The sequence below is a fragment of the Simochromis diagramma genome, unplaced genomic scaffold (genome assembly GCF_900408965.1).
Source record: "Simochromis diagramma unplaced genomic scaffold, fSimDia1.1 OVJJ01000590.1, whole genome shotgun sequence".
NCBI classification, from domain to species: domain Eukaryota; kingdom Metazoa; phylum Chordata; class Actinopteri; order Cichliformes; family Cichlidae; genus Simochromis; species Simochromis diagramma.
In genome coordinates, this window is record NW_024387057.1 from 782,948 (window position 1) to 810,065 (window position 27,118).

General features: G+C 40.9%; 3 protein-coding genes across 6 annotated transcripts; 1 reads left to right on the top strand and 2 right to left on the bottom strand.

The window, feature by feature from the left end:
* Nucleotides 1–414: 414 nt before the first annotated feature.
* On the bottom strand, nucleotides 415–14,861 carry pik3c3 (phosphatidylinositol 3-kinase, catalytic subunit type 3). 2 transcript variants are annotated; one of them, XM_040045015.1, is made up of 26 exons: nucleotides 14,446–14,861; nucleotides 12,849–13,037; nucleotides 12,531–12,674; nucleotides 11,348–11,477; nucleotides 11,143–11,169; nucleotides 9,567–9,653; nucleotides 9,263–9,358; nucleotides 9,094–9,165; nucleotides 8,880–8,984; nucleotides 8,174–8,266; nucleotides 7,856–8,041; nucleotides 7,401–7,531; nucleotides 6,886–6,967; nucleotides 6,711–6,778; nucleotides 6,513–6,618; nucleotides 5,917–6,033; nucleotides 5,485–5,616; nucleotides 4,021–4,149; nucleotides 3,778–3,847; nucleotides 3,612–3,676; nucleotides 3,448–3,532; nucleotides 3,285–3,359; nucleotides 2,656–2,824; nucleotides 2,086–2,176; nucleotides 864–989; nucleotides 415–711 (listed from the first exon to the last, which is right to left on the bottom strand). In XM_040045015.1, the coding sequence occupies exons 1-26, from the start codon at nucleotides 14,508–14,510 to the stop codon at nucleotides 697–699; spliced, it is 2,655 nt and encodes an 884-aa protein (XP_039900949.1). In that variant the 5' UTR covers nucleotides 14,511–14,861; the 3' UTR covers nucleotides 415–696. The 2 variants fall into 2 exon arrangements, with proteins under 2 accessions (XP_039900949.1, XP_039900951.1); XM_040045017.1 differs by lacking the exon at nucleotides 11,143–11,169 and having other exon boundaries at nucleotides 14,446–14,860.
* A 4,045-nt stretch (nucleotides 14,862–18,906) lies between these two features.
* msmp1 (microseminoprotein, prostate associated 1) lies at nucleotides 18,907–20,716 on the top strand. Its single transcript, XM_040045099.1, has 3 exons — nucleotides 18,907–19,412; nucleotides 19,515–19,623; nucleotides 20,398–20,716. Exons 1-3 carry the CDS (start codon nucleotides 19,301–19,303, stop codon nucleotides 20,588–20,590), a joined length of 414 nt encoding a protein of 137 aa, XP_039901033.1. The 5' UTR covers nucleotides 18,907–19,300; the 3' UTR covers nucleotides 20,591–20,716.
* A 542-nt stretch (nucleotides 20,717–21,258) lies between these two features.
* Nucleotides 21,259–26,916, bottom strand: rgp1 (GP1 homolog, RAB6A GEF complex partner 1). Of its 3 annotated transcripts, XM_040045072.1 has the most exons (10): nucleotides 26,738–26,916; nucleotides 26,430–26,545; nucleotides 24,983–25,116; nucleotides 24,582–24,665; nucleotides 24,244–24,393; nucleotides 23,754–23,900; nucleotides 23,360–23,487; nucleotides 23,070–23,247; nucleotides 21,346–21,612; nucleotides 21,264–21,302 (listed from the first exon to the last, which is right to left on the bottom strand). In XM_040045072.1, exons 2-9 carry the CDS (start codon nucleotides 26,543–26,545, stop codon nucleotides 21,389–21,391), a joined length of 1,161 nt encoding a protein of 386 aa, XP_039901006.1. In that variant the 5' UTR covers nucleotides 26,738–26,916; the 3' UTR covers nucleotides 21,264–21,302; nucleotides 21,346–21,388. The 3 variants fall into 3 exon arrangements, with proteins under 3 accessions (XP_039901005.1, XP_039901007.1, XP_039901006.1); XM_040045071.1 differs by having other exon boundaries at nucleotides 21,259–21,612; XM_040045073.1 differs by lacking the exons at nucleotides 26,430–26,545; nucleotides 26,738–26,916 and adding an exon at nucleotides 26,085–26,406 and having other exon boundaries at nucleotides 21,259–21,612.
* Nucleotides 26,917–27,118: the final 202 nt, after the last annotated feature.

A 27,118-nucleotide genomic window follows, 5' to 3' on the forward strand; every position in this document is an offset into this window, starting at 1 on the left:
CAAATCGAGCAGGTGATGAAATAATTATTTCATTTAGAGTAAGGCTGAACTTGATAACTAACAGAACAAACACTCTGGGTCATTTAACATATTTTAACTTGTTGTTACACACTTGTAAAACAAATAACCAACTTATCAGAAATGGATACTAATAAATGTATATCTTCTGCTTGAATCACACACACTGTCTTATGTTTCATGTCTCTGTGCCTGGCAGGAAATACTTAGTCACTCGTTGAGTGACTCATCGGCCCTCTTGGGGTTCGACTTGTTTCCACCCCCAGCGTCGACAGTATGGCCGTCTGCAGATGGGCAGCAATGCTCAATTAAGAAACATGCTGCATGTCAAAAACGCTGCATGTCAGCGTTTTGGACTCAAACGCTAAAAGAAAAAATACACAGAACATCCAAATAGTCGTTTAGTTGTAACAACAGTCTTTTATTTGGCCATACATTAGATTTCAATCATTCGTTCAGGATTTAATATACACGATATATACATAAGCAAATAAAAGACGTCAGCGTCCTCGTCTTGCAGTAAAGGTTGGCAGTGCAATCTTGGCCTTTTTAACCGTGTCACTGGGTTCCTTTCATCTTCTCCCACTCACACGTGCACCCACGCAGACGGCGTCGGTCGGTTCGGAGCCGTTTGATCCTGCTGCTCAAGTTCAGTCCAGTTCAGCCTCTCTCCTCTGTTCATCTGCGCCAATACTGAAAAGGGAAAGAACAAAGTGAGCTTAAATCAGCAGTTTGAACGCTGAACAACAGAAAAGGTGGGTCTCATCTTGGTGGAGGTATTGGAAGAAAGGTAAACTTATGCTATCAGCTATTTAGCTTCTGCGTTTTGAATTATTTACACCTACCTGTGCAAATTTGTGTATCTGCTCGACGACAGCAGCGAACAAAGCTCCGACGCTCTCATCAATCAGACTCTGCATGTAGTGAACCGCCTCCTCGTCCGACAGGTCCAGTCTGAACTTATCCTGCACCTGGAGCCACATAAATATCCACGCATTAACCCTTTATTCATCATTGTTTTATTTTAGGATCTTTAAAATAATATGTAAAGCGCCTTGAGGCAGCTGTTGTGGTGATTTGTTGTTATAGAAATAAAACTGAACTGAATTACCACAGGACCATTTTACAAGTGCGCTTTAAAAGACCTTAACTCCGTTTGTAGTAGAGACAAAATTCAAATGCAGAGAACAGAAGACAAGCTTTACAGGTATATTCATATTATATCACTGTAGCACAAAGCATTCACCTCCACCTGGATTTTACCAGGTGCTCTTCACATTACTTTAACTCCGCAACCATTTTGAGCTAGAGGGAAAATTCAAATGGTTCCTGAACGAAGATAGTTATTTGATCATTTTAACCTCCTAGGACCTGGACACCACATTTTGGGTTATTTAGACCAAAATACTCAATTTTGCTCTACAAGGGCCTGAGATCTACTTACGAGGACATTCTACTGCTACTGTGCTATTGAAATTTTAAACGAATATCCTCATATGTGGCTCTTATTTGTCTTAGAAACAAAAATTAGGCAAAAAAAAAAAAAAATCTTTGCTTTACATTCATCAGGTCCCAATCAGAACAAATATCAAAGAGAAATTAAAAACACATGATGTGGAGGAGTTCGGGTCTTAGGAGGTTAAAACCAAAATTACAAAATGACTCATCCTGTGTGATATTTGGGTCCCAAAGGTTTAAGTAATGTGAACTTTAAGGGTTAACCAGACATTTCTTGGTTACAGATAATGGGATGCTCCACAGGATCACGCTGTAATCTTAATCACAGGTTCATGGCAGTGCAGTAACAGCTCTTTGACTCAGTTTGTCTCAAATTTACTTAAACTTTACTGAACAATATTCATTATAAATAAAGCATGATTTGTTTCATGACAGCTAGTGTCTTCTTAATCCCCCTCAGGAAAACAAAAGACTTTCTGTAGGAGGCTACAAAGACAACCGATCTGATCTCTCCAGTACCCTTAATGACCTCAGCCCTGAAAAGAGCTTTAAGGGTGACTCCTAGCAGACTTTCAAAGGGTAAAGAGCTAAAGCTACCAACCACCTTACCTTCTTAACAGTTTTGTCAGGCTCAAGAGCGATGTCAGGAATATTGGCATCCACCATGAGAGAGAACAGGTTCAGGATCAGGTTGGAGTACCTGAGGAAGTAGAAGACGAGGAGCATATTGCACATTAGCTACAGTGGTGTCCATTAAAAACTGACAATGCTTTCCTTGTATTACATGTTTGCAGTTTTACTTGAAAGTAGCTTTTCAAGCTTTAAGGGTGCAAGTAAAAGTAAAATATAACTCCCAAGGATGATTAATCAAAGACAATATTTGGTAAACTTCACATCAAAGTGTTTTTTCCAATCACAGCAATGATCATCGTCATTAAACGTCTTTCTCAGACAAATTTAAAGACTTTTCAAGCTGCAATACAGTTTAGATTTTTTGCTTTTTAAAAGTTAAAACCAGTCTGATGATGGATTAGTCCTGTTTAATATCCCTTTAATCCACTGATTAAATAAACTCACTTAAAACCATGTTGGTATGTTTGTGTTGTTACTGTCCATATTCACTGCTTTGCTTGGCAAAGGCTCAGAAACATCGTTTTGCTTTTATGTGTTTGCATGTACCTCCTAAGATGAAGAAAGGCGGTGTAGCACTGCTTCCTGAACTCCTGGTACTGTTCGCTCTGCATGCCTCCCATACCCTCCACCATCTCTTTGCTCAGCTTCATGGGCGGAGGCAGCGGTTTGGGGTCTCGGCCAAGGATGTAGCCGAAGTCGATGTGGAAGAGCTTCCCTGGATGGAGAAAGGTGAGAATTAAAAAAAAACTTAGAAAGTAGGAGGTTTTGATTTCTGAGATCATGAAATCCTCCAGCGTGGAACTACGGAAGCTTCTTAACTCAAATTTCTGAGAAAATAACGTGAATTTTCAAGTCAGAAATTTGAGATATTAACTTCCAATGTCAACTTAGGTCTACCAATCCAGAAAAAAACGTTTTTTCCCCAATTAACAGAAACGAGCTTTCCTTCGCCTCTGATTTCTAAGAAAAACAGATACATCTACTGGGGCGCTTGCAAGGTTGTCCTTTAAGTCCAGTCGTTTTAAGCTTTGATACAGTGCCACTGGATAATAATCTAACAAATAAGCCCTGTAAACATATGGAAGTCACACAGCTACCTAAAGCTACATTAGAGATGACACACAGGCTTGATGTTAGTAAGTTAGTGTGTCTGAATACGAGTGTGTTTGCCTCACCGGTCTTTGTCAGCAGCAGGTTGTCCAGGTGTCTGTCTCCCACTCCCAGGATGTACGTGATGACACAGTAACCAGCTGGGAAATAACGAGAGGCACATTGATCAGATATTCAATCGGCTCCTCCAGCAACTAAATGAGCACCGATCTGTTACGAGCGTCTCACCGCAGCTCTTGACGTAGGTATCCATCACCTCTGAGCTGATGCCGTACGGCCCTTTTTCACTTGGCGCGTGCTTCCTAAAGAAGCTCTGTCAACACAGGATTAAAATGAGCACTTAAATCGAAGCAGCGCCCTGACGCGCCGTGTCTCTGACAAACTCTGCTCACCTGGATGTTGCCTTCAGTAGCCAGAACTTCAGCGACAGGAACCGACTGGACAAACTGCATAAAACCTAAGCACGCAACACGTTTTCTGCATTACGCTGAACATCTTTAATACTTTGAAAGCATAACAGCTTAAAACGCTGCTACTGAGTTACTTCATTCTTCTTACCGTGCTTGGTGCTTGTGGCCAGAACTTTATAGGGTGTCAGCTTCAGGTCCAAATTCTCTTTTCTTAACAGCTTTAAGACAGAAAAAAATGATGATACACACTGACACAGACTCCTGACTTATGAAGATAATCTTGGACTTTGTCTCTCGTCAGTGATGAGCTAAAATATATATATTTTTTAAGCAAAAAACATCGTCTTCAACTTCCTGGGGGCATTCCCGTCTGTTAACGAACACTTCTTACTTTGTCCATGAGCGAGATGATCTGCAGGATGAGCTGATCTTGTCTCAGGTCGTCTCCGTGTTTGAAGATGACTGGATATGTGGCTCCATCCTCAGCCTTGAAGATCAGTTTGGCGGGCATCAGAGCACTCTGACACACAAACGCACAGAGAAAAGCCTTTTATTTTTGCATAGATACTGCTCGTAATCAGGACAATCTGCACCAAAGCAAACTGCATTGAAATCAAAGGCGGACATTCAAGCCTCTGCCTTTCTAACAGCACCACTGACGACTGAAGTGGTCAGTGGTGCTCACATTAAGTACAAATTAATTAGTTATTAGTACCTGATAGTGAAATTAAACATGAAAGCACCCCTGTTTTTCTAATGTGCATCAAACACACTGTTAGTAAGAGAAAAGACAGTCTATTTCCTCTTAAGTGCCTGCAGAGGCTCTGTGTGAGATCTGATGCTATGGAGGAAATGAACGATGAAGTGAGCAAATTTGCACTTTTGATGAGTAATGACCACACCCGCGGTTACATTTACAAACTGTCTGAAAGCTGTAGCTGAGCTGCTGTTTAGCTACTCCACCTGCCTGATCATTGAATTTACAGTGCCACAAATCACCATTTATTCTCTCATGTTAGCAGTTTATTTAAATGGTAAATGGACTGATTCTTATATAGAGCTTTTCTACTTTAACTGAGCACTCAAACATATCACATTCGCCCGTTCACACACATTCATATAAGCACTGTTTTCTTTCTATCTAACACTCACACAGAGATCAACTTGGGGTTAGCATCTGGCCCAAGGATACTTCAACATGCAGACTGGAGCAGCCAGGGTTCAAACAACCAGCCTTCAGATTAGTAGATGACCTCCTGAGCTACACCCCCAGTCTCACAACGGCGAGACTGGGGAGCACTTTGTTGAGCTGAGCTACTTTAATCTGATAAATGTGTTTGTTTTAACTACATTTAGTAAGAAATTTCTTTTAAAATAACCATTCAAAGTAATGAAAAGCGCATGAGAGAGGTGCAAGAGTTAACGAGGTTAACTGGGTGGTGGTGAGACCTGCTGTGATGTATGGTTTGGAGATGGTGGCACTGACCGAAAAACAGGACAGCTCAGGCTGAGTAGTTTGGAGACAAAGTTAGAGAGGCAAGACAAGGACATGGAAAGAGTTGATGTGATAGAGAAGGATGCTAGAGATACGGCGGATTTGCCACTGTGGACACCCCTAAAGGGAGCAGCTAAAAGAAGAAGAAAGTCATTTCTATTTTTTGACTTTGAATTATTAAATTTGAGACATCCTACTTTACACTTATATTTGATTTTCTGTATCGAAATAAGGCTTCCAGCTACATACACAGATAGTGTAAAGTTAAGGCGAAACAAGAGTGCCCCATGCCACGACAAAAAAAAAAAAAGCCTTTTAATTGGTCGTGACAGCGAAAGGATGAGGTAAAGGCTTCTGTACCTTGAAGAGTGTGGCTGTCTCTGGGATGATGCCTTTGATCCTGATTTGAGGCTCCAGAGGAAGCGGAATCGCCTCGATCTCTGACAGGTTCACCTTCTCGTTGTCAGCCAGCAGGGCCTGAAGTCGCTCTGTCTGCAGACACACATGAAGGTTTGCTGACATTTACACAAGTAAGCAGGATCAGTGTCACCAGGGGCCTGTCACACCGAAGTCAATTAAGTGTTTGTATGTGTGAATAAGGAGTGCTTTTATTAAAAGGACAGCGTACTACTGCGTATTAAAACAGGAAATAAATACAAACACTTCTCATAAATAAACCATGTTCTGGAAATATCTGTTGATTTACTCAGATATAAAAAACATGGGAGCCTACACAGGTGGGTTTTTTAAAAGCACATTTAACACCGAAGCTGTTTTGAATAGTTTTGCTACCTTCTTCTTGCGGTTTCCGCTCTCCCGTTGGACAGCCTTCATCAGCTGCACCAGTCTGTCTACAAACGTCTGCTGGGCAGCCAAGAGCGACCGCATCACCCTCACGGTCTTATCACCCTGGAGAAAAGAAAAAGTGTGAGCACACAGCAGTGGAGCCACACACACACACAGTCAGTTCTATAAAGCTTTGCTACATATTACATCAGTCAGCCGCTTTTATTGTACAGGCTTATCAGACCGGGGCAAATTTGGAACAATCCAGAATTTTAAAAATGACCCATTTACACTCAACTCCAAACTCTTTTTCTTGACAATATCCTTAAATCTCATCTAATAATATAAGTCCAACAAAGGAAAATACACTGAGACTTATTTTTATATAATTATGATCCAACTATGACACAGCTGGCAGCGTTATTTTGGGTATGCTCTTTGATAAATGAAGGCAGAAAGTGATTAAAAGAAGACACCTTATTGGTAAAAGCATTGGGATGCAAATAGATTTTTACAGAGTAGCAGGGTGACATGATATATAACACTAACTCACACTCGATGAGACATCAGCTAACTTTGCCAAAGTAAGTTAAAAATCTGACCTTTAGCAAAGCCTGACTGAACCTCCTCATGACGTTCAGGTACATCTCGTGGGTCTTTGGATCTCTCTGCTGTGTGTCCTGATCTTCACACTCCACAATCACATACCTGAGGAAGAAACGTGGATTTATACACACATTTTTATGACTAACTTCTTTTTGTCCAGGCAGAAAACAAAAAGCACTGTAAAGAGGACTCACCAGTACAAATAGTTGGCAAGCGTAGAGTTCTTGCAAGCACGAGAGATCAGGAACGTGCAAAGGTCTTGCTGCAAAGACGCGAGGACACAATGCTGTGTTACGAACAACTGATAGGACAACATGACAGAGCAACGCACTGTCCACAGGTCCTTTATGGGGATTTTTATTTGCTCACCTCTAGATTCTCACTGTCAGCTCCCTCCTTTCCCTTCTGTGGCGTAGTGGATGATCCAGATGAGCCAGAAAGAATTTGGGAACTGCAAAGCATGTGACAGTTTTACACATCTACTTAAAAGGATCGTGTATATGTTACTGACAGCTGAAGATATTCTTTTTAAAATGTGTGCATTGTTCATTCTTATTTCATTCCACGTGTAAGTCAGCATTGTGGCAGATCTGCAGCTGTCTGGATCCAGCTGCAGATCTGCCAGTAAAATCATAACATTCAATGAGTTCATCGCGGTTTCTGAAAGAGAAATAATCAGATCCTGCAGATCGGCTGATGCTCTCTCAGCTGGGGAACATTTGGGGGTAAATTTAGACCCAGAAAGTGAACAAAAAAACCCACACACATACTTGAGTCATCTCAAAGCCACTTTTAGACATTTTCAGTTTCAGAGCCAGAAGAGAAGCTAATGCGATCAGCGGTGTTGACTCATTTATTAACCAGAGTGGCTTTAAAGTACTGACCTGTCCAATGCAGCGTCATCTGAAAGTCCCTGGCTATCTCTCTTGCTGCCTGGATCTAAACCACCCTGAATATCACTGAAGTTCTCATACTTGAGCGCCTGCACCAGCTGAAGCAGGTACATCAGCAGGTCCTAGAGAGGAGAGACAGGAATTATCATTATGATTTCAATGTAATTGATTTAATGCTCCTGGTTAAGCTTGATTTAGAGTCCTGCATTCCCCGCCGAGCCTATAGTGTAGTGATAGGGGTTGTTGGTGGCTTTTATACTTCTGGTTGCATTACTCTGCCATTACAGAGGAAGTAGAGCTGATCGTGTTGGAAAGTTTCATATAACACATGAACAAATAACAGTCAGACTTCAAGTAATTGAAAGAAAGAATAAAATGGAAAAACATATATTTGTATTCAAGTTTTTTTAAAGGTTTTTCCACCCACACACGACCTGTCCTCCTACCTCATCATCAGCCTGCTGTAGCCGAGCCACCGCATAGCGTCTCACTGTGGGGTTGGTGAAATGGGATGACAGCAGCTCCAGAGAGTCCTCCACATCCATGGGCTTCCACTTTCCCAGCAACTCCAGAGCCTGCTTGGCCTCCTGGGGCAGATCCCAGTTCACACACTTGAGGAACTTTGTCAGGGCCTGCAGTCAGAGGAGGAGGAATCATTGAACATGTATACAGACGTAGCAGCAGCAGTCGCTGGGGAGGAATAGTTGGAAGTTACACATAGTAATGTACACTTGGTTGTAACGGGGAAGACACCAGCAGCACACCTTTTCCTGTGTGGTGAGGTAGTATCTGAACTTCCACACCAGGTCCTGCTCTTCAGAGCTCAGCTGCTTGGTTGGAGGGTAGCTAACGATGATCTGTTCATGCAAACAAACAAACAATTTTAGATTAAAGCAAGCAAAGTTATTATAGAAACATAATTGTTCTAACGATTCTTTCATTTTTTTTTCCACTGATCTTTTGTGATGTCTACACTCAAAAGCATCCGTCTTCTTTTAGCAACAGTCTATAAACATAACACAGAACAGTTTCCAGTTCAGTACATTTTAAATGGGTTTCTGGATCGTGTTCACATATGGATTCTTTTTCTCATGATGGAGCTTTATCCTGCATTTGTGGATGCTGACAGAGAACTGTGTTCACAGACAGGATTTATTTATGGAAGGGTTCATGAGCCCATGCATTGATTTCCATGACAGAATCGTGTTTTTTTTTTTCCATGAAGGCTATAAGATCACAGTCATACAATACTGATTTTTGTCCCTTGCACACAGAGATTTCTCCATATACTCTGAATCTTTTGATATCATGTGCTGTAAATGATAAGATTTAATGCTTTCTTTGTTCTATAGTAAATAAACTATAGGTTTGTGCGATTTACCAATCATTGCATGTTATTTTGATTTATGTTTTACACCGCGTCATAGCTTTTTTGTAGTTCTAAAACTTGAGTAGCTGCTAGCTACTCACATTGAGCTGGTCACGTGTGGCAGCATTAGGCTTCAGGTCATGATCTGAGGGCCCACTGCGAAGGCTACGAGCCAGTTTGTGATGCTTGCTCTCTACCAGGTTTTCCTGTGAAGGAAAAGAAAAGCCAAAGTTACAGCATGTGAATGAAATGATGTGTGAGCAAACTAGCACACAACATTTATATTTCTTCAACATCATGAAATCATTTTCTCACCATCCCCATCTGTGGGTCGGGAACTTTGACAATGTCGCAGCTGGTAAGAACTGGTGATGCATCGTCTCCATCCTTAATGGCGACAAAGGAGAACAGACCAATCAGCCGACACCGTTCCAACACGTGGTATCTAACTGCTGTGTGCTGCCACTAGTAATCAGGAAATTACCTTTTCATAATAGACGATGCTGTACTCCTTGTCATTTGATTTGACACGAGGAAACTCCACCATGAGGTACATAAAGTTGGAGCTGCGCTTCTCACTCTGCAGAAAGACAATTTCACATTTTTCAATTTGGAAAAATGTAAATAAGCGTGAATTGAACCGCAAATACAGTTGATGATTCAATTCCTCCTAAATAAGCCTTCATATCCTTCTGAGACTAATCTTCACATAGTACATCTTATTGATGCTTTCTCGACTCGACTGCAGAGTCGGCCTGTGCAACCAGAATCGAGCTTAACGAACTCACTTCATTGATCATCTCAATCTCTCTGAAGGTCAGCCGGTCCAGCCAGTCCACCTTCACCATGTGGCCCTGCCGATGAGCCTTTGTCAGCTGGATGGAGAGATGGGAAGGTTTGCGGAGAAATGAGCACATAATTTTAGCAAAATCAAAAGAGAAAAATACAGAAACGGCCGTTCTGTTGAACTGATCACAGCATGGCGGCTGGTGTGCAAACAGCCCGACCGATCATGCACAGTGCCAGCGGCCAATCCAGCATCTCCGCACACTCAGCAGCCAGTCCACTCATCAGTTAGTGAGTGTGGGTGTTGGGAATGTAAGCACACACTTGGCCACGAACAGGAAGCCCACAACTCAGCTGCGTAGAATAAATACTCACTCTTTAAAACAACATATGAACTGGTAGCAGCCTGAACACAACCTCTAATATACTTAAGCCAGCTGCATTTATGATGAATAATAATAATAATAAAAAAAACATGGGGAATCAGTGTGGTTGTTTTAGGAAACAAACTTTAAAAATAAAATTAGCTAACGTTGAAATAAAGTGTACTCCCTGATAACCTCTTCTAAGTATCCCATAAAGCTACAACGAGTCAATGAATATAATTGTGTGTCCACATAAATATGAAATCCATGCACACACATGAAAACACACCAACATGTGAAATATGGAGGACTGAAAGTGCCAAAATCAAAAATAGAGTAAAATAAAAAACTGATAAACAAATCAATATGTGCTCTATTTCCTATTTCTTACCTTTATAAAAATTCATTTGTTTATTTACTTTCACATAATTTTCTAATTTATTTTAAAAAAGTACTGTATTATATTATTTAGGTATTATATGTCCTTAATGTGTTTCCCATACATATTTCTTTTATTTTGGCATTTCTTTATACTTCATTATGCAGATAAATAGGCTTTATTATTGTCATTTTGAGTGTGTAGTTGGCTCATGATAGAAAGGTTAGCCTCCAGTCCGGTATGGTGACTCTCCAATACAGTTATGTCAAAAAGAAGGTTTTCACAAAATACTGACATACTTGACTATTATATTATTTCATATATTTATTATTTTGCCTAAGCATTTCTTTAAATATTTAGTAAACAACATTCATATTTGAACGATATTTGAATTAAGTGTTTATTAATGTATCTCAAGTCATTCATTTCTTAATTTTGGCAGTTTTAATCCTCCATAACAAGCAGAAAACTGATGTGTGTAATGCTTTAAAAAAAAAAACACAGCCATACATCTTCACAGACAAAAAAAAAAGTTTTCACACCAAAACCTGGATCAAAATGTATTTGTAAACACACTGAACAGATTTGTGCTGTTTACAGGTTTCCCACATAGAACAGTGCAAAGTGAACAGAGGTCTGACACGAGGAGGAAGTGAGTACTTAATGTCCCTGCCACAGTTTGAATTGTCCTGATGTGGTAACCATCATTTTCATACTGTGTTATACAAATGGAAATCTATTTGCAGATACATTTTGGCCATGGCCTTGTTCATACATATACAGTACACACACATAATCTGCATTGCCAACACTAACTCCTGCAGTGGTACTCACATCACTGAGTACCTCCAGGTCAGGGCCCTGGAACAGATGATGGTTTAGACAGTGCTTTGCATTGGATGGTTTCTTTTTATCCAACGTTTCCTGTTCACCTTTGACTCTACTTCATTGCCCAATCCTTTCCTTTCAGTCCTTTAATCACTCATCCTCATCATCATCCTCCTCTTTCCTATCCACACACATGTATACAATATTATACCTTGGCGAGCCTGCCCATCTGGTCCTCTGCCAGGCTGCTGCTGGTGCGTCCCGGTGTGGTTGTGGGCTCTCCTCCATCCCCTTCCACGCCTGGCCAAACCTTCAGGTCATGCATCCCTTGCCGGAACATGCTAGAGCAGGACGGGAGGAGGGGATTTAAACTCACGCACACTACTACATACTCAGACCTTTAAACACTGATTTCAGTACGGCAGTTTTTGGAGACCACAGCAGACCAAAGGACAAGGCAAAATGTCAAGGTTCACCTGTATTCACAACTACACAACATAGCCTCACTGTCACCTGCCATGTTATCACTTCTTCTTTTCAGACTGAGCTTTTGGTGGCCCAAAAGTGCAATACAAGGGCCTAGCACGACACTAGATTTTGCTTCCATTGATGTTTCTCCTCTGTCTTTCCTTCTCCATACTTTTCTCTTCTATCATCCTGTTACAAGTTAATCTTCACTTCATCAGTCAAAGGTAGATGCACCGAAGTTCTGTTTTTCTCAGAACTGCGTCGGCTCTCTTAAACGTTTTCTGGTAAAGTGTAATCTGACCTCCTTGCGTAACCAGTGGTTTGCACCTCGTTCTAAACTCTATATTTAGATTCATGAAGGCGCCTCTTGATTGTAGACTTTGACACTGGCTGACGACCGCCTGTGCTACGCCTCAGCCTCCTAGTAGACACACCTATGGTATACATTTAAAATTCTGATTTTCATAAAAGTTGACCTCTGACTTTGACGTGCACCTATGGTATCAGATTAAAACTCCTCCTTGAAGTATCGCATTCACGAGACTTTCAGAAAACTTGACCTCTGAACTTGACATTCAAAGTCATTCGAGATTTTTGGTAGATGCACCTCAGGTATCAACTTCAAAATCCTACATAGCCTCGTTCTCAAGTTACCACATTCATAAACTTGAGTGTCCATGCTGTCTCTTGAAATAAAAGCTGAAAGTCTGCACTTCAATCACTTCTTACCGTGTTTGATTTAAAATTCCCTGCAGGGGAGTACATTAGTAAAATTACATAAAACATGTGGACCTATCTGTGTGTCGTAATAATAGGGAAATGTCATAAAAAATTGCAAGGCAAACCTAGACTGTTCTCTCACCAGCGTGCCTTGACACATCACCTGGAAACCACTGCCAAAAGTAACAGAGCAAGGACACACTTACCCATATTTGCCAAACAGAGTCACGGTGGTTCCACCGACTGGAACGGCTCTGCCGGGCCCATAAATGTCCCACACTGTGAGAGCAACCTGGGCACTTTGGGGAAGGTCGGGGTACTTGACTGGCAACCGCAGCCACTCGTTCCAGCTGCACCGGAAAACAGGATAAACAGAGAAAATAAAATGCACATGTAGAAGTGAGTAGCTGATGGCCATTTTGCTACAGAACATTGAAAAAAATTCCTTTGCTTGACTTTTACAACCTCATAATCAGTGCATTACATCATATTATAATAACACTAAAACCCAGCATGGTTCTTACTTCCAGCGTGTGCTGAATGCTTTGTACGAGGTGCGAACAGGAAGGGCCAGAGGCTTTCCTTCAGCAAACACCTGACAGGTTACATAGAGGTCTGAGCAGTTCTCCTGGTAGAGGCCAGAGAAGCGCAGCATCGGGTCTTCGAGCAGCGCTTTGTAGCTCTTCTGCTCTCGCTTTCCTTCTAAACTGCCTCTGAAAGAGGGGAGAAGAGAAGGTCAGAGTGTGGAGCTGCAGTCTGATTGTTTGCTGATGTTATCAAGAGTGCTCCAACTTGTCTAGCTTCTCTTCTCACAAGTAAGTCAATATTTCTTTTGTGTTTCCTACAAAACAGATTTTCAAAGCCTGCCGAGTCAAAATATCCCCCAACAATGCTGCAAACCTTTATTTAACTCACCTTTTTTGCTCTTCATATAAAGAAAACCCTCCAAGTATGGAGTGCAAATACTGTATTTAGTACCATGAAAAAAAAAAAAGATATTTGCTGTTACTGAGAATTTCAATACTGCAGCACTAGCTTCCCCACCAGCAAAGAGGTTTCTGGCCTTCAATAAAAGGGAATATACCCCGGCCATGATTTATAACATGCTCAAAGTACATTTGTGTTTAAACAAATGGCCAGAAATGACAGAAAGATACACAGACTGCTGTTAAATAAGGTAAAACACACTCCTACCATTCTATAAAACTCTACAATAACTCTTACCTGTCAGGTATAAGAGTCCACACACATATTTCTGCATTATAGCTTATTGCAGCTATTTCTTAGACTCACAAGGGGCATATTATTTATGAATGCATTGCAATAATCTTGCATTATCTCAGTCTTACTAGTAGTACAGTCGACTGTACTATTTTTATTCATTATCCTGCTGCTGCTACACAATAAATGATCTGTTTATCTTGCAGGTGTAGTCACCCCATTTGGAGGCAGAAAACTCCAGTGAAAATCTGACCAAATTGTGGAGCTATTTAATAATAATACGATCATAATGCAATAATAAAACTCATGAGCTGCACACAGGATTTAAATATAGGACACACTGAGCTCAGATAATAAGAGTTTAACTCAGGGGGGCATATGCTACCTGAGTCATGATGGTAACATTAAGCAACCGACTGGCCTAACAGTGCTTCTGTCTCTCCTCCCACCCCAAAAAGGACAATAAACACAATACAACACTGTAATTCATCAGAACGACGTAAAGCAGAACCAGTGTTTCTAATACATGTGGACTGAGTCTTGATGAACAGAAGAAGGCTTGTCTCTTCCTTTTCTGTAGGTACAAATGTAATGTAATTATACTTTCATATAACCTAAAATTACTGCAAATGCATAATAATCTTACATTTGCACATAAAGTAAGAGAAGAACAGCAAATCGTAACTCTGGGGCTTGTGATGGCAGTCTGCTGTCTCCTGTTTGACTGTTTGGTTTATGTGTGCGCGACAAACAATGTGTTGGACAAACTTCAAAGTCAGAAAAACGTGTTAACGAGACACAACGCGCGCGGGCACACACACAAAGGAAAGCATCGCGTGAGGTCACAAGATACAGGAGTTTACGCCGCTTTGACCCAAAGACACTCAGTGAAAAACTCACATCTTAAGTTGAACATTGATGTCCATATCACAGCTGTAAACATAGTTGAATTTATCAGTGTCCATCTTCCGACGGGGAAACTCTGAATTCCAACCAGAGACCGGATGACTTCAACATGAAATCCCGGACAGTTATAGGAGACTTTGCGAGCGGTTGTGTTTGCGACCAGGCCTCGGATCAGCACCCCGCAGAGCACAGCTAAAGGTCCCGCCACACGGCTGGAGACGCTGTAGGTCCGGACACGAGTTTAAAAAGATGCTAACTGCCTACATTCACGATAAAGACATAATTCTAACGGCTGTCTCGCCGGGCATGATTTGGTGTTTTTGTTAGCTACCTACACAACACAGCAGCAACCGAAACCTACAGTCAGGCGAGAGCAGTCGAATTGCGATATAGTGACTGAGACGAATGAACGTGGGATCTTCATATCGTGGGGTTGATTAACCGAGTCTGATGCGGAAAAGAAGGAAGTAAAATAAGAGGCGGAACGTTTATATTAAAGGAGCAGTGCACACGAACTACATCAATAGAACTACACAAATATACTGGGGAAAATATTCACTCACTCATCCAATTCACTGAATACAGGTGTTCTAACCACTTCTATGGCCACAGGTGTATAAAATCAAGCTACTAGGCATGCAGACTGCTTTTACAGAAATTTGTGAAAGAATGGGTCGCTCAAAGGGATGCTGAATTCCAGCATGGTACCGTGACAGGATGCCACCTATACAACAAGTACAATCGGGATATTACCTCACTGTTAAATATTCCACAGTCAACTGTTAGTGGAAATATAACAAAGTGAAAACGATTGGGAAAAACAGCAACTCAGGCACGAACTGGTAGGCCACGTAAAATCACAGAGCATGGTCAGTGGACACATGGTGCACGGAGGTTTCCAACTTTCTGCAGAGTCAGTCTTACAGACCTCCAAACTTCATGTGGCCTTCAGATTAGCTCAGGAACAACCATAGAGAGCTCCATGGAATGGCCGAGCAGCTACATCAAAGCCTTACATCGCCAAGCGCAATGCAAAATGGTGTAAAGCACGCCACCACTGGACTCTAGAGCAGTGGAAATGTGCTCTCTGGAGTAACTAATCACGCTTTGCCGGATGGCAATCTGATAGACGAGTCTGGGTTTGGCCGTTGAAATTTTGGACAATTTCACGCTCCCAACTTTGTGTGAATAGTTTGGGGATGTCCCCTTCTTGTTCCAATATGACTGCACACCAGTGCACAAAGCAAGGTCCATAAAGACATGGATGAGCGAGTTTGGTGTGGATGAACTTGACTGGCCTGCACAGAGTCCTTACCTCAACCCAGCAGAAAACCTTTGGGATGAATTAGAGCAGAGACTGTGAGCCAGGCCTTCTTGTCCAACATCAATGTCTGACCTCACAAATGTGCTTCTGGAAGAATGATCAAAAATTCCAATAAACACTCCCAAACCTTGTGGAAAGCCTTCCCAGAAGACTTGAAGGTGATATAGCTACAAAGATTTGACTGACACTATATTAAACCCAGTGGATTACAAAACGGATGCCACTCAAGTTCATATGCGTTTGAAGGTAGACACGCAAACGCTTTTGGCAAAATATATACAGAAATGTTGCATATGGCACAGAAAGAAAGGCAAAACAGCAGAAATATAATTCCAAAGTATTTAAAATAAAAGCAGAACTTTAAAGAAAAACAAAATACAGTTTTAAAAAAATCAACAGTGAAGCTGCAAATCAATTTAAACGTAACATACAAGATGAGCTGGTTTTAAAGCTTTTTTTAACAAGTCTCGCTAAGGGGTCAAATGCACTCTAACTAAAGAGCACACCACCAAATATAAAAATGCTGCACACAAAACATATCATAAGCAGAAGTGGAAGTGTTCAGGAAACCACAATAACTGAGCCATGAAGTGTTTGACCACTACAGAGCAGGTGACTGAGTGCTGAGGTGCATAGTGGGTAAAAGTTTTGCTGACTTTATAACTGCAGAGCTCCAAAACTCCTTCTTCTTCTGTGCCTGAGCAGCTCCTGTAGGTGTAATGTGCAGGTGACCCAGCACCTTTATGTTTACCTGATTGATTACAGTTTTCATCTGAAAACCGTTGAGGAAGGGCTACTACTTTATTCCCATCTATTGTGGCCATTTTTGTCTACTACTACTTTTGTCTATTTCTAATCTGATATTCACTAAAATTTTAAGTATTTAGTGTAAATTTTAGTTTAAAAATGAGAAAAAAGAGACTGATGCACCTTTGATTTTTTATTTTATTTTATTTATTTTTTTGCTTTTTTCCATTTAATCAATACAAACAATCCACTTGTGAAACACTGACGATGCTAAAGACAAGGATTTCATGCTCTGTGAACTTTTCCCAACCCAATTAAAAAACACTTGTACCCAATTAAGTGCATATCCATGAAGGACGAGAGGTGTGTGACAGGAAAATCTTTTGTTTTCAGAGGTCCTCCCTTTCCATCAGCACTGACGACAACATATTTGTCAGATCAGGGTGTGAACTCTTTGTCAGCATATGGGACCCCATAGGCTCTGAGGAGGTCTCCGCCACCCAGGCTGAACTATGGAAAAACATCTGCATCTAAATACTGACCTCAATCAGGCCTTTACGTAGCCTGACTGACACCTTAGTCTTCTGCGCTGCCCGACAGAGGCAACTGTGAGTCGGACTGAGTGAAAGAAGAAGCACCCTTGGTCGATCAGGGAGACCTATCAACACTCTTGAACTATAGAGAGAAGGCATGTAAAGCGCCATGTTACAGGGCCCCGGGGGCTCCTGTGAGAGGCATGAGAGGATTTTTCCTATGACCTCGAGCTCAGCCTGCAGATAGTAAACAAGTGGAAGAAGATGAGCTAATGTTTTGTTGGCGTGTGGATTGATACCACACTGCAACATACGCTCAGATGACATATTTAACTTTTGACTTAACGCCATTTTCCTTGGATGAACAATCCATGAAAAATTGCAAAAGAACCGGGCAACAAAGAAATACACCTGTCTGCATTACAGACGTTATGAATATGAAGACACATGTTTCCAGTGACCAACTGTGATAAGAGGAGCAGTTCAAACTTTATCTTTGATTGTTGTTTAGATGATTTGACATGGACCTTTTGGGATTTTTTTTTCAGTCAAATCTTTTTCTTAAATGTTAGCTTAGTTACAGTGGGGAAATAATTATTTGATCCCCTGCTGAACAGTTTCATATTTTTATGGTAGGTTCATTTTACTGGAGAGAGACGGAATATCAACAAAAATTCCAGAAGAGACACACTCCATAAAAGTTATAAACTGATTTACATGTCATGTATATAAAAGAATTTGAAACAAACTTGATGTTAGCGTCAGCTTGGTCAGTGGTAGATTGAGGTTTGTGCAAAAGAGCAGGAGGCTGAAATAATAAAATTCGTCATCGTCATTACCCGTTTCCCCTTGGGGGGTTCTTAATCAAGATGACTGAGCTCTGTTCCCTATGTTGCTCCACATCCTGCTAAGGAAGCAATCAGGAAAAAGTGAGAACAGCCAACATCTACATTAACACACACTCTTTTAATAAACTCTGCAACACAGAATTTAGGTTTAAATGACAAATAATTAGAAATTGTAAGCAGCTGTAACTAAGGTTTTCATTATGATACAGTTAGGATGGCCAGTCTCCCACTGTCCCTCCACTTTCCACAAACTGTTACTTAATTAATTCTCCCAAAATATCAACTAAACCCAATAAAAAATCCCTCCAAAAGAAATGTGTACGTCTTTCTCATTTAGCTTTCAGTATCCATCATTTATTGATACTGAAGCTGGAATTATGCCTTAGGCTCATTAAACTCCTGGTCTCTCGGAGACACTCCCCAAAAATACTTCCATCATAAAGCAGGAAATATGTTATCATTCAAAATCCCATGTAAGTGTTTACATCACGTTAAAAGAAATCTAAATCTACAAAAGCCCTTGATCTACATTCACATATGTTGTTCCCACATCTGACAATTCATTCCTTCCCTTTTAATTTAATTACATTTAGACTCCTTTCAGTATTGAATTTCATTTGTATGGTAGCAGTTCACAAAACAGTCACCTGAAAGTGCTTTTTAGATTGGAGTGTAAACACCTCACCACATGAGAGAGAAAACCCCAAGAATCAAAGAATTCCCTGAAAAGCAAGCAGTTTGGTGAAAGTGGGAAGGAAAAACTGCCTTATAACAGGAAGAACCATTCAAAAGCAGAACAACCATGGAGAGAGAAGACCGCATTTAACGACACACAGTTGTGGCATATGGACACTATGGACATATGTAGCTGCCAGAGCTGAAAGCACCTCGGAGAATCATGATTATATATTTAAAATTTATATTCGGCACATTTTCTGGGGCTGTGTGGTGATCCTCACAAAAACCAAGAGGGAGGCTGAATGATGATGAATCATGTTTTACATTTCCATCGCCCTCTCTCTCCACCTCCTTCTCTCCTTGGACGTAACCTCTCTTTCTCTCTCTCTGCCCTCCATCTCACCTCTCTGCTACCCTTCCCTCTCTTAGTCACCGCGTGGATGTGTCATTGTTTCTAACACTTCAGAGGTTCATGCCTGCTGAAGCGCATCGAGGAGATCTCCAGAGTGCCAAAAGCATGCCAAGATACAACTTTACCCTCCCCTCTACACAACACCTCCACCTCCTCATTCCCAACGGATGGCACCGCTGACACTCTCCACAGCCAAGTCTGTGGGCCACATGACGGTGCAAGCCACACCTCCACGCCATGGTCATGAACCCTCAAAGCATATAAATGAGGGAAGAAAAGGAGAAGAGGAATCACAAGCTGACCAGACATGATAAAGATGGAGCTCTCCAGGGTTCACTTGTTGCTTGGAGCCGTAGGGTTTCTTCTGTGGACCAGCGGTGGCTCTGCTGCACCCATGGAGTGCCACTTCAGCTCCAGAGGTGAGATCCAATTCTTTATAACCCTTTTTTAAAAAAACCCCCCATCAGTTTATAAAAAAATTTATTATTTTGAGCTCTTCCCCCCACCATGTGTTCGTCCAGCTCTGTGTGTGTACGAGGGGAGGCACTACTCACTGGGTGAAACCTGGATGGACAACGCTTGCATGCAATGCACCTGTCTGCACCCTGTTGGGGTCGGTTGCTGTGAGACGTGAGTACACAAACAGACGGTGTGATTTGGTGTCCAGATGCCAACAGTTTCTAAACCGCATGGTTTAAAGAGACTGAGTGACTGAGGGTTTTCATGGTGGAACAGCAGTTTCACCAGATGTTTTGCTTAAGAATAAAGAAAGTGGCCACAAATGTTGTTAGTCTGCAGGAATCTTGTCCGTGTGGTTTTTTTTTACTGATATTATTCTAGTGTTACTATTGTAAATCACAGGTGGCTGCACCTTACTTTGCAGATACTTTTAAATATTTTAGGTAATGCTTTAGAAGCCAAATATGGTAATATTTAATGTTTCTAATTACATTTTATCACAACTTTTATAAGCTTCTCTGTTTTTTTTTTCAACAAAAAAAAAATTACATGTTTTCATTTGGGCACATAAAAATATTCAGATTTGACAAAGTGTTTAGAGTTTTCTGTGGGTACCCAAAAAATATCCCAGGGCTGTAGCAAGAATGTCACTAACCTGTGCAATCTCTGACTCAAACACACATAGATATATGTACATATCTATGTTTTTAGATTCTATTTTTACTCTATACTTTATTTGTTAGAAACTCTTTATTTTTGTATTTTATGAGTACTTAGATTGCTTTCTTTGTACTGAATGGGACCGCATATAATATTGTTGTGCTTTTGGCAAAAATAACAATAAAAATGAGATTCTGATTCTGAAAAAGTTTACATTTTAAAGCGTGAAGTGAGAAGTGCAAAGAAGGTTTGACACGCTTTACCTTCCTCTTAATTACTGCCCAGAGTGCATCGGCCGGTGGATTTCCCCGCATGGTGTGAAGTGCAGGTGGAGCAAGTGACCTGCAAAGTGTCTCTAGTCCAGTCAGCTGACCCCCGCCTGCCCTGCTCCCCGGGTCAAGCAAACAAGGACCCGAGCCATGGATCGCTTCAGCTGCAGCAGCATCTCGAAGGCTGGAACGCAACTAGCACTGAGTAACTCTGCCGCCACTCTGCCTGCCCATGGAGCCGATACTCATTACAGTTAGATATCCATAACCATTACTCATCTTCAGTATATGAATTATTCATGTAGGGAATATGATGTTTAGCAATTTTTAAGAAAATGTGCAGCAATTTACACAAAATAATTTGAAGTCTTAACAGATGTAGAAAATATAGGTCCCTGCCTGCTTTAGAAGCATTTCAATTTCTGTTTACGCTTATATCAGTTAGCACCTTGTCTAATCCCAGCTGAGCTTCTTATGAAACTCCTTTTAAGTTTACAGGATTTTAAAATGCTAAATAACATCAAACCGTTAAGTGTTTCTTTGTTCAAAGATCCTGATATTAATCCAACTGCTATCTTTAATTAACCCACTGATGACATTCTGTAAATATATAAATGTACTTTAATATAAATGTCTGTTCAGTTTGACCTGTTTGCTGCTGTAACTCATTTAACCTCCAAATAAAAGTGTTGTTTACATGAAGAAATGACAGAGATTTAAGTCACGCTTTTAATTTTCTCTTACATCTTGGTTGAGCGTTTTGCTCCAGATGAAAGAAAAAGCTCTGATTAACCATCGGAGGAGAGTCTTTGTTCTTGAAATGTGCATCTACATGTCTCTCACACACACACACACACACACACACACACACACACACACACACACACACACACACACACACACACACACACACACACACACCTGTTGAAAGATCCTCTCAAAAATTAATTCTTGAATAGCTCACACACACACACACACACACACACACACACACACACACACACACGTTAAATGGTAATGGTGTTGGTCCCTGTAAACTGGGACACATAGGAAGCCAAAGCCGGGTTGGTGGGCAGGACTTTGATCGGTAGATTCCAGCTGAAAGTGTCCACATCCACATGCTCCGCCCCAGCCCACACTGTGACCTCTGATTGGTTCTGCAGGACAGTGGGCGGTTCCATAGGCTCCCGGGCAGTAACGAATTCAAAGTGCAGGCGCCACCTCAGGGTCACTAAATAAACAAAAGAGCCGGAGTAAGTAATTTTCTTTTCATATACATTTTCATATACATTCTATGAAAAGTACCTAGGTTTATGTGTAGATGTTCCCGGTCGTGTCCTTTTTTACTCTTTTGCCGGCACATTCCTACATTTCTTAGTGTGCAGCCACAAGGAAAAATAAGGAATGCTCGTCACCCACATGCTTGTAAAACTTTCCATATTAATAGGTGTGAATCATTTGTATTAAAATTTAGTCACTGCCTTAAGGCGCTGTAAACCCACACTGGTTTTTGTGTCCTTCTCTTCTGTGGTTAGCACATTGAGTTTACGTGTAATTGATATTGTCATTATCCAGGTTCAGACTACACAGCATCAGCCCGATTATGACTCAGCCCAGCTTACACAGGGTGTTGTTTTGGTTCAGAAACAAAATGTGCATTGTGCATAACAGCTGATCATTTTATCCTGCACTCCATCAAATAATGGATGAAAACTCACACTTCATCTGGGAAGCCTGGCCGGTACTTTAATAAAAACGTTAAAATACTGCCTTGGAACATCTGCTACAAATTATGAGTGAGAAGTAAGTAAGAAGCATTGGGTGAAGTTTAGTCCCTTTATCTTAAAAACATTAAATTTTACAAGTATTAGAATTTATTATAATCTTTGGCTGTCATACATAAATATGAATATTTTGAAAACTACATACGAAAATGATGGAGAACATCTATTTGATATGGCTAACACAAACTCACGCTTTCTGAAAGAGGTTAATATGGGTTTAGGATGTGGTGTCATACCAGGGGAATATCGTATTCGATTTAGATGAAACTTTCTTATTCAAACTTTAATATTTATGAAATCCTTGGCCTGCATTTGTATAGCGCTTTTCTAGTCCCTAAGGACCCCAAAGCGCTTCACACTACATTCAGTCATTCAGCCATTCACACACACATTCACACACTGGCGATGGCAAGCTACATTGTAGCCACGGCTGCAATGTATTTATGAAATCCTTTACTTATTTTGAACCATATTTTGTGCCTTGCATATGAGAAGCTACAGTATCTAAGTCCTCTACCTGCAAAACTATGTTTCTACAGGCCTGTGCTGCAGAATCTGCTGTCAGCAATAGGACATTCATTCTATCTGAACTTCATCCACACTACTGAGAGTCTATATGGAGCCATAGTACAGACACTCAAAGTTTGAAGGACTTTTCAAGATTATGTCATTTTTAGATGCCTTCTGAAAATGTATGCAAGGAAAACATCTAAAAACATCCTGACATTCATCGCTTGAAATTTCTTTCAGAAAACTAATGATAGTAGGAACCTGGAATTGTGCTTAGCTTATATAGGGCAATTGATGAACTATGCCTACTTAGTTTGTATGACACTGATCTACAAGTAATTGTTGAGATATGATTGAGCCGTGAGTCAGACATAATTCAGCTTGAGTGACTTACCAATGTCTCTGCTGAAACCCGGCGTGACATTCAGGGGTATGGGAAGAGAGAAGTGGCTGAAGGCCGTGTGGAGGCAAGACTCCAGATGTCGCCCGTGTCCAGTCACACTGGGAGTTTGTCCTGGTCTACGCTGGTACTGCTGCTGGATCTCCTCCTCACTCTGAAGGCTCACTGAATACTGAAACACAAACACACACACACACACACACACACACACACAGCTTTAGAGAAAATTCAAAGGGTGACTGAATTGGAAAGTGCATCGTATGAAAATTGTAGAGCAAACACACCTGCAGGCAGGGAATGTCTCCCTCTGAGAAGTTAAACGTGCCGATGATGTCCTCCCCGAGTCTGTAAACAGTCTTAAAGATGCAGAACTTTGCTACTTTCCCACGCATGTTGGTGATATTAAACATATCTGGAAAAAACAAAGACACACACATCAGATGTGGAGACACAAAAAGAATCTGCTGCTTTTATTTTTGCCTTTCAGGTACCGAATGAAGCCAGCATTTTATAGATGTACACGCTTATGTGAATGTAACAACTAAAATAGTGAGAAAACAGTTTAATTTGTCAAAATATCCCCAAAGAAAAAAGGGGTGACACTTACGTTAAAAACAATTTGCACAAACTAGAGTTTAAACTCCAGCAAAGAGCAGAAGGGCAGAGAATCCGACTCACGGGGGTAGCGCCTCGAGGTGGTGACCATTAACATGTCCAGTGCTCTCTCCAAAGGCCGAGAGTCCCTGCGGCTCACTTCCTCTTCCTCCAGGAAAGGGTTGGAGGGGCAAACCTCTTCATCCTGGGGAAATGGAGGCTCTGGCATGCCTATGTGGGTACATGCAAAAAACACCAACATCAGATAAAAGATTCTCATTTTTTAAAGTCAATTTCTTGGCAACGTTTTAAGTACTTTCTATAAAGCAAAGAGCTCTGGTAACTGTGACATAATCAGACTCTTTTTGCTGTCCAGAGAAAAATGAAAATCTACATGCCTGGTTAAGAGACCACAACAAACGTTTATATCCACAGTATTTTTTTTGCCAATACTTCTCTGGTTTTGCTGTCGTTCTGATATTATACTACAGCTGAAGCAAAGATCTTTCAACCCCTGTTTCTCTGTGGCTACAACTGTAAAATGAAAGCCAGAGTCGGTCAAAAGTCCATTCACCTTGCAGAACCAACACTCTAAAGGGAACACGAAGTAGCTTGATAGGCGAGTTGACCCTTTGACAGCCAATGGTCAGTTTGTAGACGTACTTCACCGCCTGACCACGGAAACTGGGAGGCCCATCAATGGGAACAACCTCACTGTATGAGTCTGTGAAAGAATGACAATGTTTGCCAGACTGTCTGAGTCTCACACACACAAATGAGATAATGCTATGTATGGGAAACCATCTAGAAACCTCATCATTATTGTGTTAAGTGTTTCATTCTTTAACAGCAGTGTAGACATTTCACTTCACATTATTGTTAACTTTTTTCCACAAATGTAAAGACATGTACATGTTTTACTCTCTCCAGGGTCCAGGCGCAGGTCACAGAATAATATCTTAGGAGGAGTGTCCAGCACACACTGCCCTCGTTCTCCTGGAGAACAAAGCAGGAGATGTTAAATGTATTACACACTAAGAAAGCTATGGAAAAAAGGCTACTAATATGTTGCTACTTTTCATTGTGTGTGAAGACTTGTTAGCAGACACAGCAGCAAATTTATCCAGTATTGGGGATGTTCTTTTTTTAAATTCACCTTGTGAAACTTGCATGGCTGTAAGGCAGTTGGATGTATGACCCATACATCCACTGAAGTGGTGTCATTATGCAAATGTACTGTTTATAAGATTGGGGAAACCTAGATAAGTTTATACTATTTCTGCCAGTCTTAGATTTCATATTTTATTTCTTACCTCTGCTTGGGATGAGCACAGTCTCGCTCTCAGCCTGAACATCCTGTTTGTTGCCCTGAGCCGGCAAGGCTACTCTGTTCTCACTTGCATGAAACTGACAGTGGATCTGGGCGCTGGCCCATGCCAGCATCTCACTGGAACAAAAATCAGAATCATACAACAAGGCTTACACAAGGGTACAATTATTTCAGTGTCCTCTGTGTTACAGTCTACCAACAACACCAGGTCACAAGACACCATATAAATCCTAATAACTGTGTTAATAGAAGTGAAATTAAAAAAAACCCCAACTCCTTCCTGTTTTAGCTGCTCCGTTTACAGGTTACCACAGTGGATCACCCGCCGCCACCTCACCCCATCTCCAGCATCCTCTGTTAACCCAACCCTCTTCCTTCACTACATCCATGAATCTCCTCTAAGGTCTTCCTCTTTTCCACCTGCCTGGGTGGATGGTTGATCCCAGGAATTTAAGCTCCTTCACTCACCTGTCTCCTTAAACGTTCACTTTTCCATCTGTCTCCCTCTCATTCACACACATCCAATCCAATCCAATCCAACTTTATTTATATAGCACTTTTAAAAACAACAAAGTTGACCAAAGTGCTTTCCAATAATAAAACAGAGATAGCAGTTAAAACCATACTTTAAGCATACAATGAAATCAATAAACAAAACAAATATATAATTGAAAAAGAAGATAAAAATAAATCAACATGAGTAGAATAAACAATAAGATACACAATGAATAAGATTAACAAAGTAAAAAGATTAAGAATGACCAACAGCTGACTAAAAACTGACTACAAACTGGCTCTGATAACACTCCTAGAAGGCCTTTGAAAAAAAGTGTGTTTTTAAAAGTGATTTAAACATTTCAAGTGTTGGGGCCAGCCTAATATGGAGGGGCAGTTTGTTCCATAGTTTGGGGGCCACAACAGCGAAAGCTCGAAAGCACGTGCATTTTGTCTTGCTTCTACTGACTTTCATTCCTCTTCCCTCGAGTGCATACCACCACCTCAGTACTCAGGGACTCTTGCCTGACCAACACCACTGCAAACAAGAAGGGGCACAGAGAAGATCCCTGTTGTAATCCTACCCCTACCTTGAATCCATCTGTCTCTCCTACTGCACACCTCACCACTGTTTTGCTGTCCTCATATATTTCACCACCATCACACGCTTTTTCTAGATCCTTCTAGAAGACGTGTAAATCCTTCTAACCTTCTCTATACTTCCCAAGGAAATAAAGAAATCATTTAGATTACAAAATATTCTAACAGCAGGATATCAGAAACGTGTTATTATTAAGAATCCTTTTCTGTAAATCTTGCAAAAACAAAACCTACCCGCATATTAACATACGACAGTCAAAACAAAGAATAACACATGGCTGATATTCCCTTATTTTTAATCTCATTGAACAAGGAGCAAACTTGTAAAATCCTACCTGCTCGCCGAGGTGGAAAGATGAGACATCGGGTTGGTGAAAGTTACAAGACACTCCATGAGCTCCCCGGCCAGAAACACTGAGCCTCGGGCCATAGAGGCCACAACCTCGATCATCTATAACGTTACGAACCGACAACGCTACGTTAGAAAATGAAAAACGTAAACGATAATATCGTGAGCACATTGCAGTCCTATCTGATGTACTTTTTTGTCGTTACAGTTTGACCTACATACAGCCAGTATGAATTTCACTTGTTGGCCCTCTTTGCTAATGACTGTAGTTTTAAGGACAAGTTTATCACATACCTTCACTTCAAGCGATACTGCGGCAAAGCAAATACGCAATGTTACCCCCGAAGAAACCTAAATACACTTCTTGAATAAAAGTATACCAAATTTCTCAATTCATGCCAATCCGACCATAGTTTACTTAGCTAGCATTCCAGCTGGCTACAGTAAACAAAAAAAATACGTAGACATTCTGTTTCCGGTGCTGTTTTACCAATCACGAACAACTGGAAATAAGATTAATAACAAATAAGAATATATATATACATATATTTTTACTTTCATACGATATTTTAAGATTACCTTTAAAATAATACGTTATTTAAAATTTGGATATATTAAAAAATATAGTAAGCGAGTGTGTGATGTTGCTATGGTAACATATACGGAAGGGGTAAA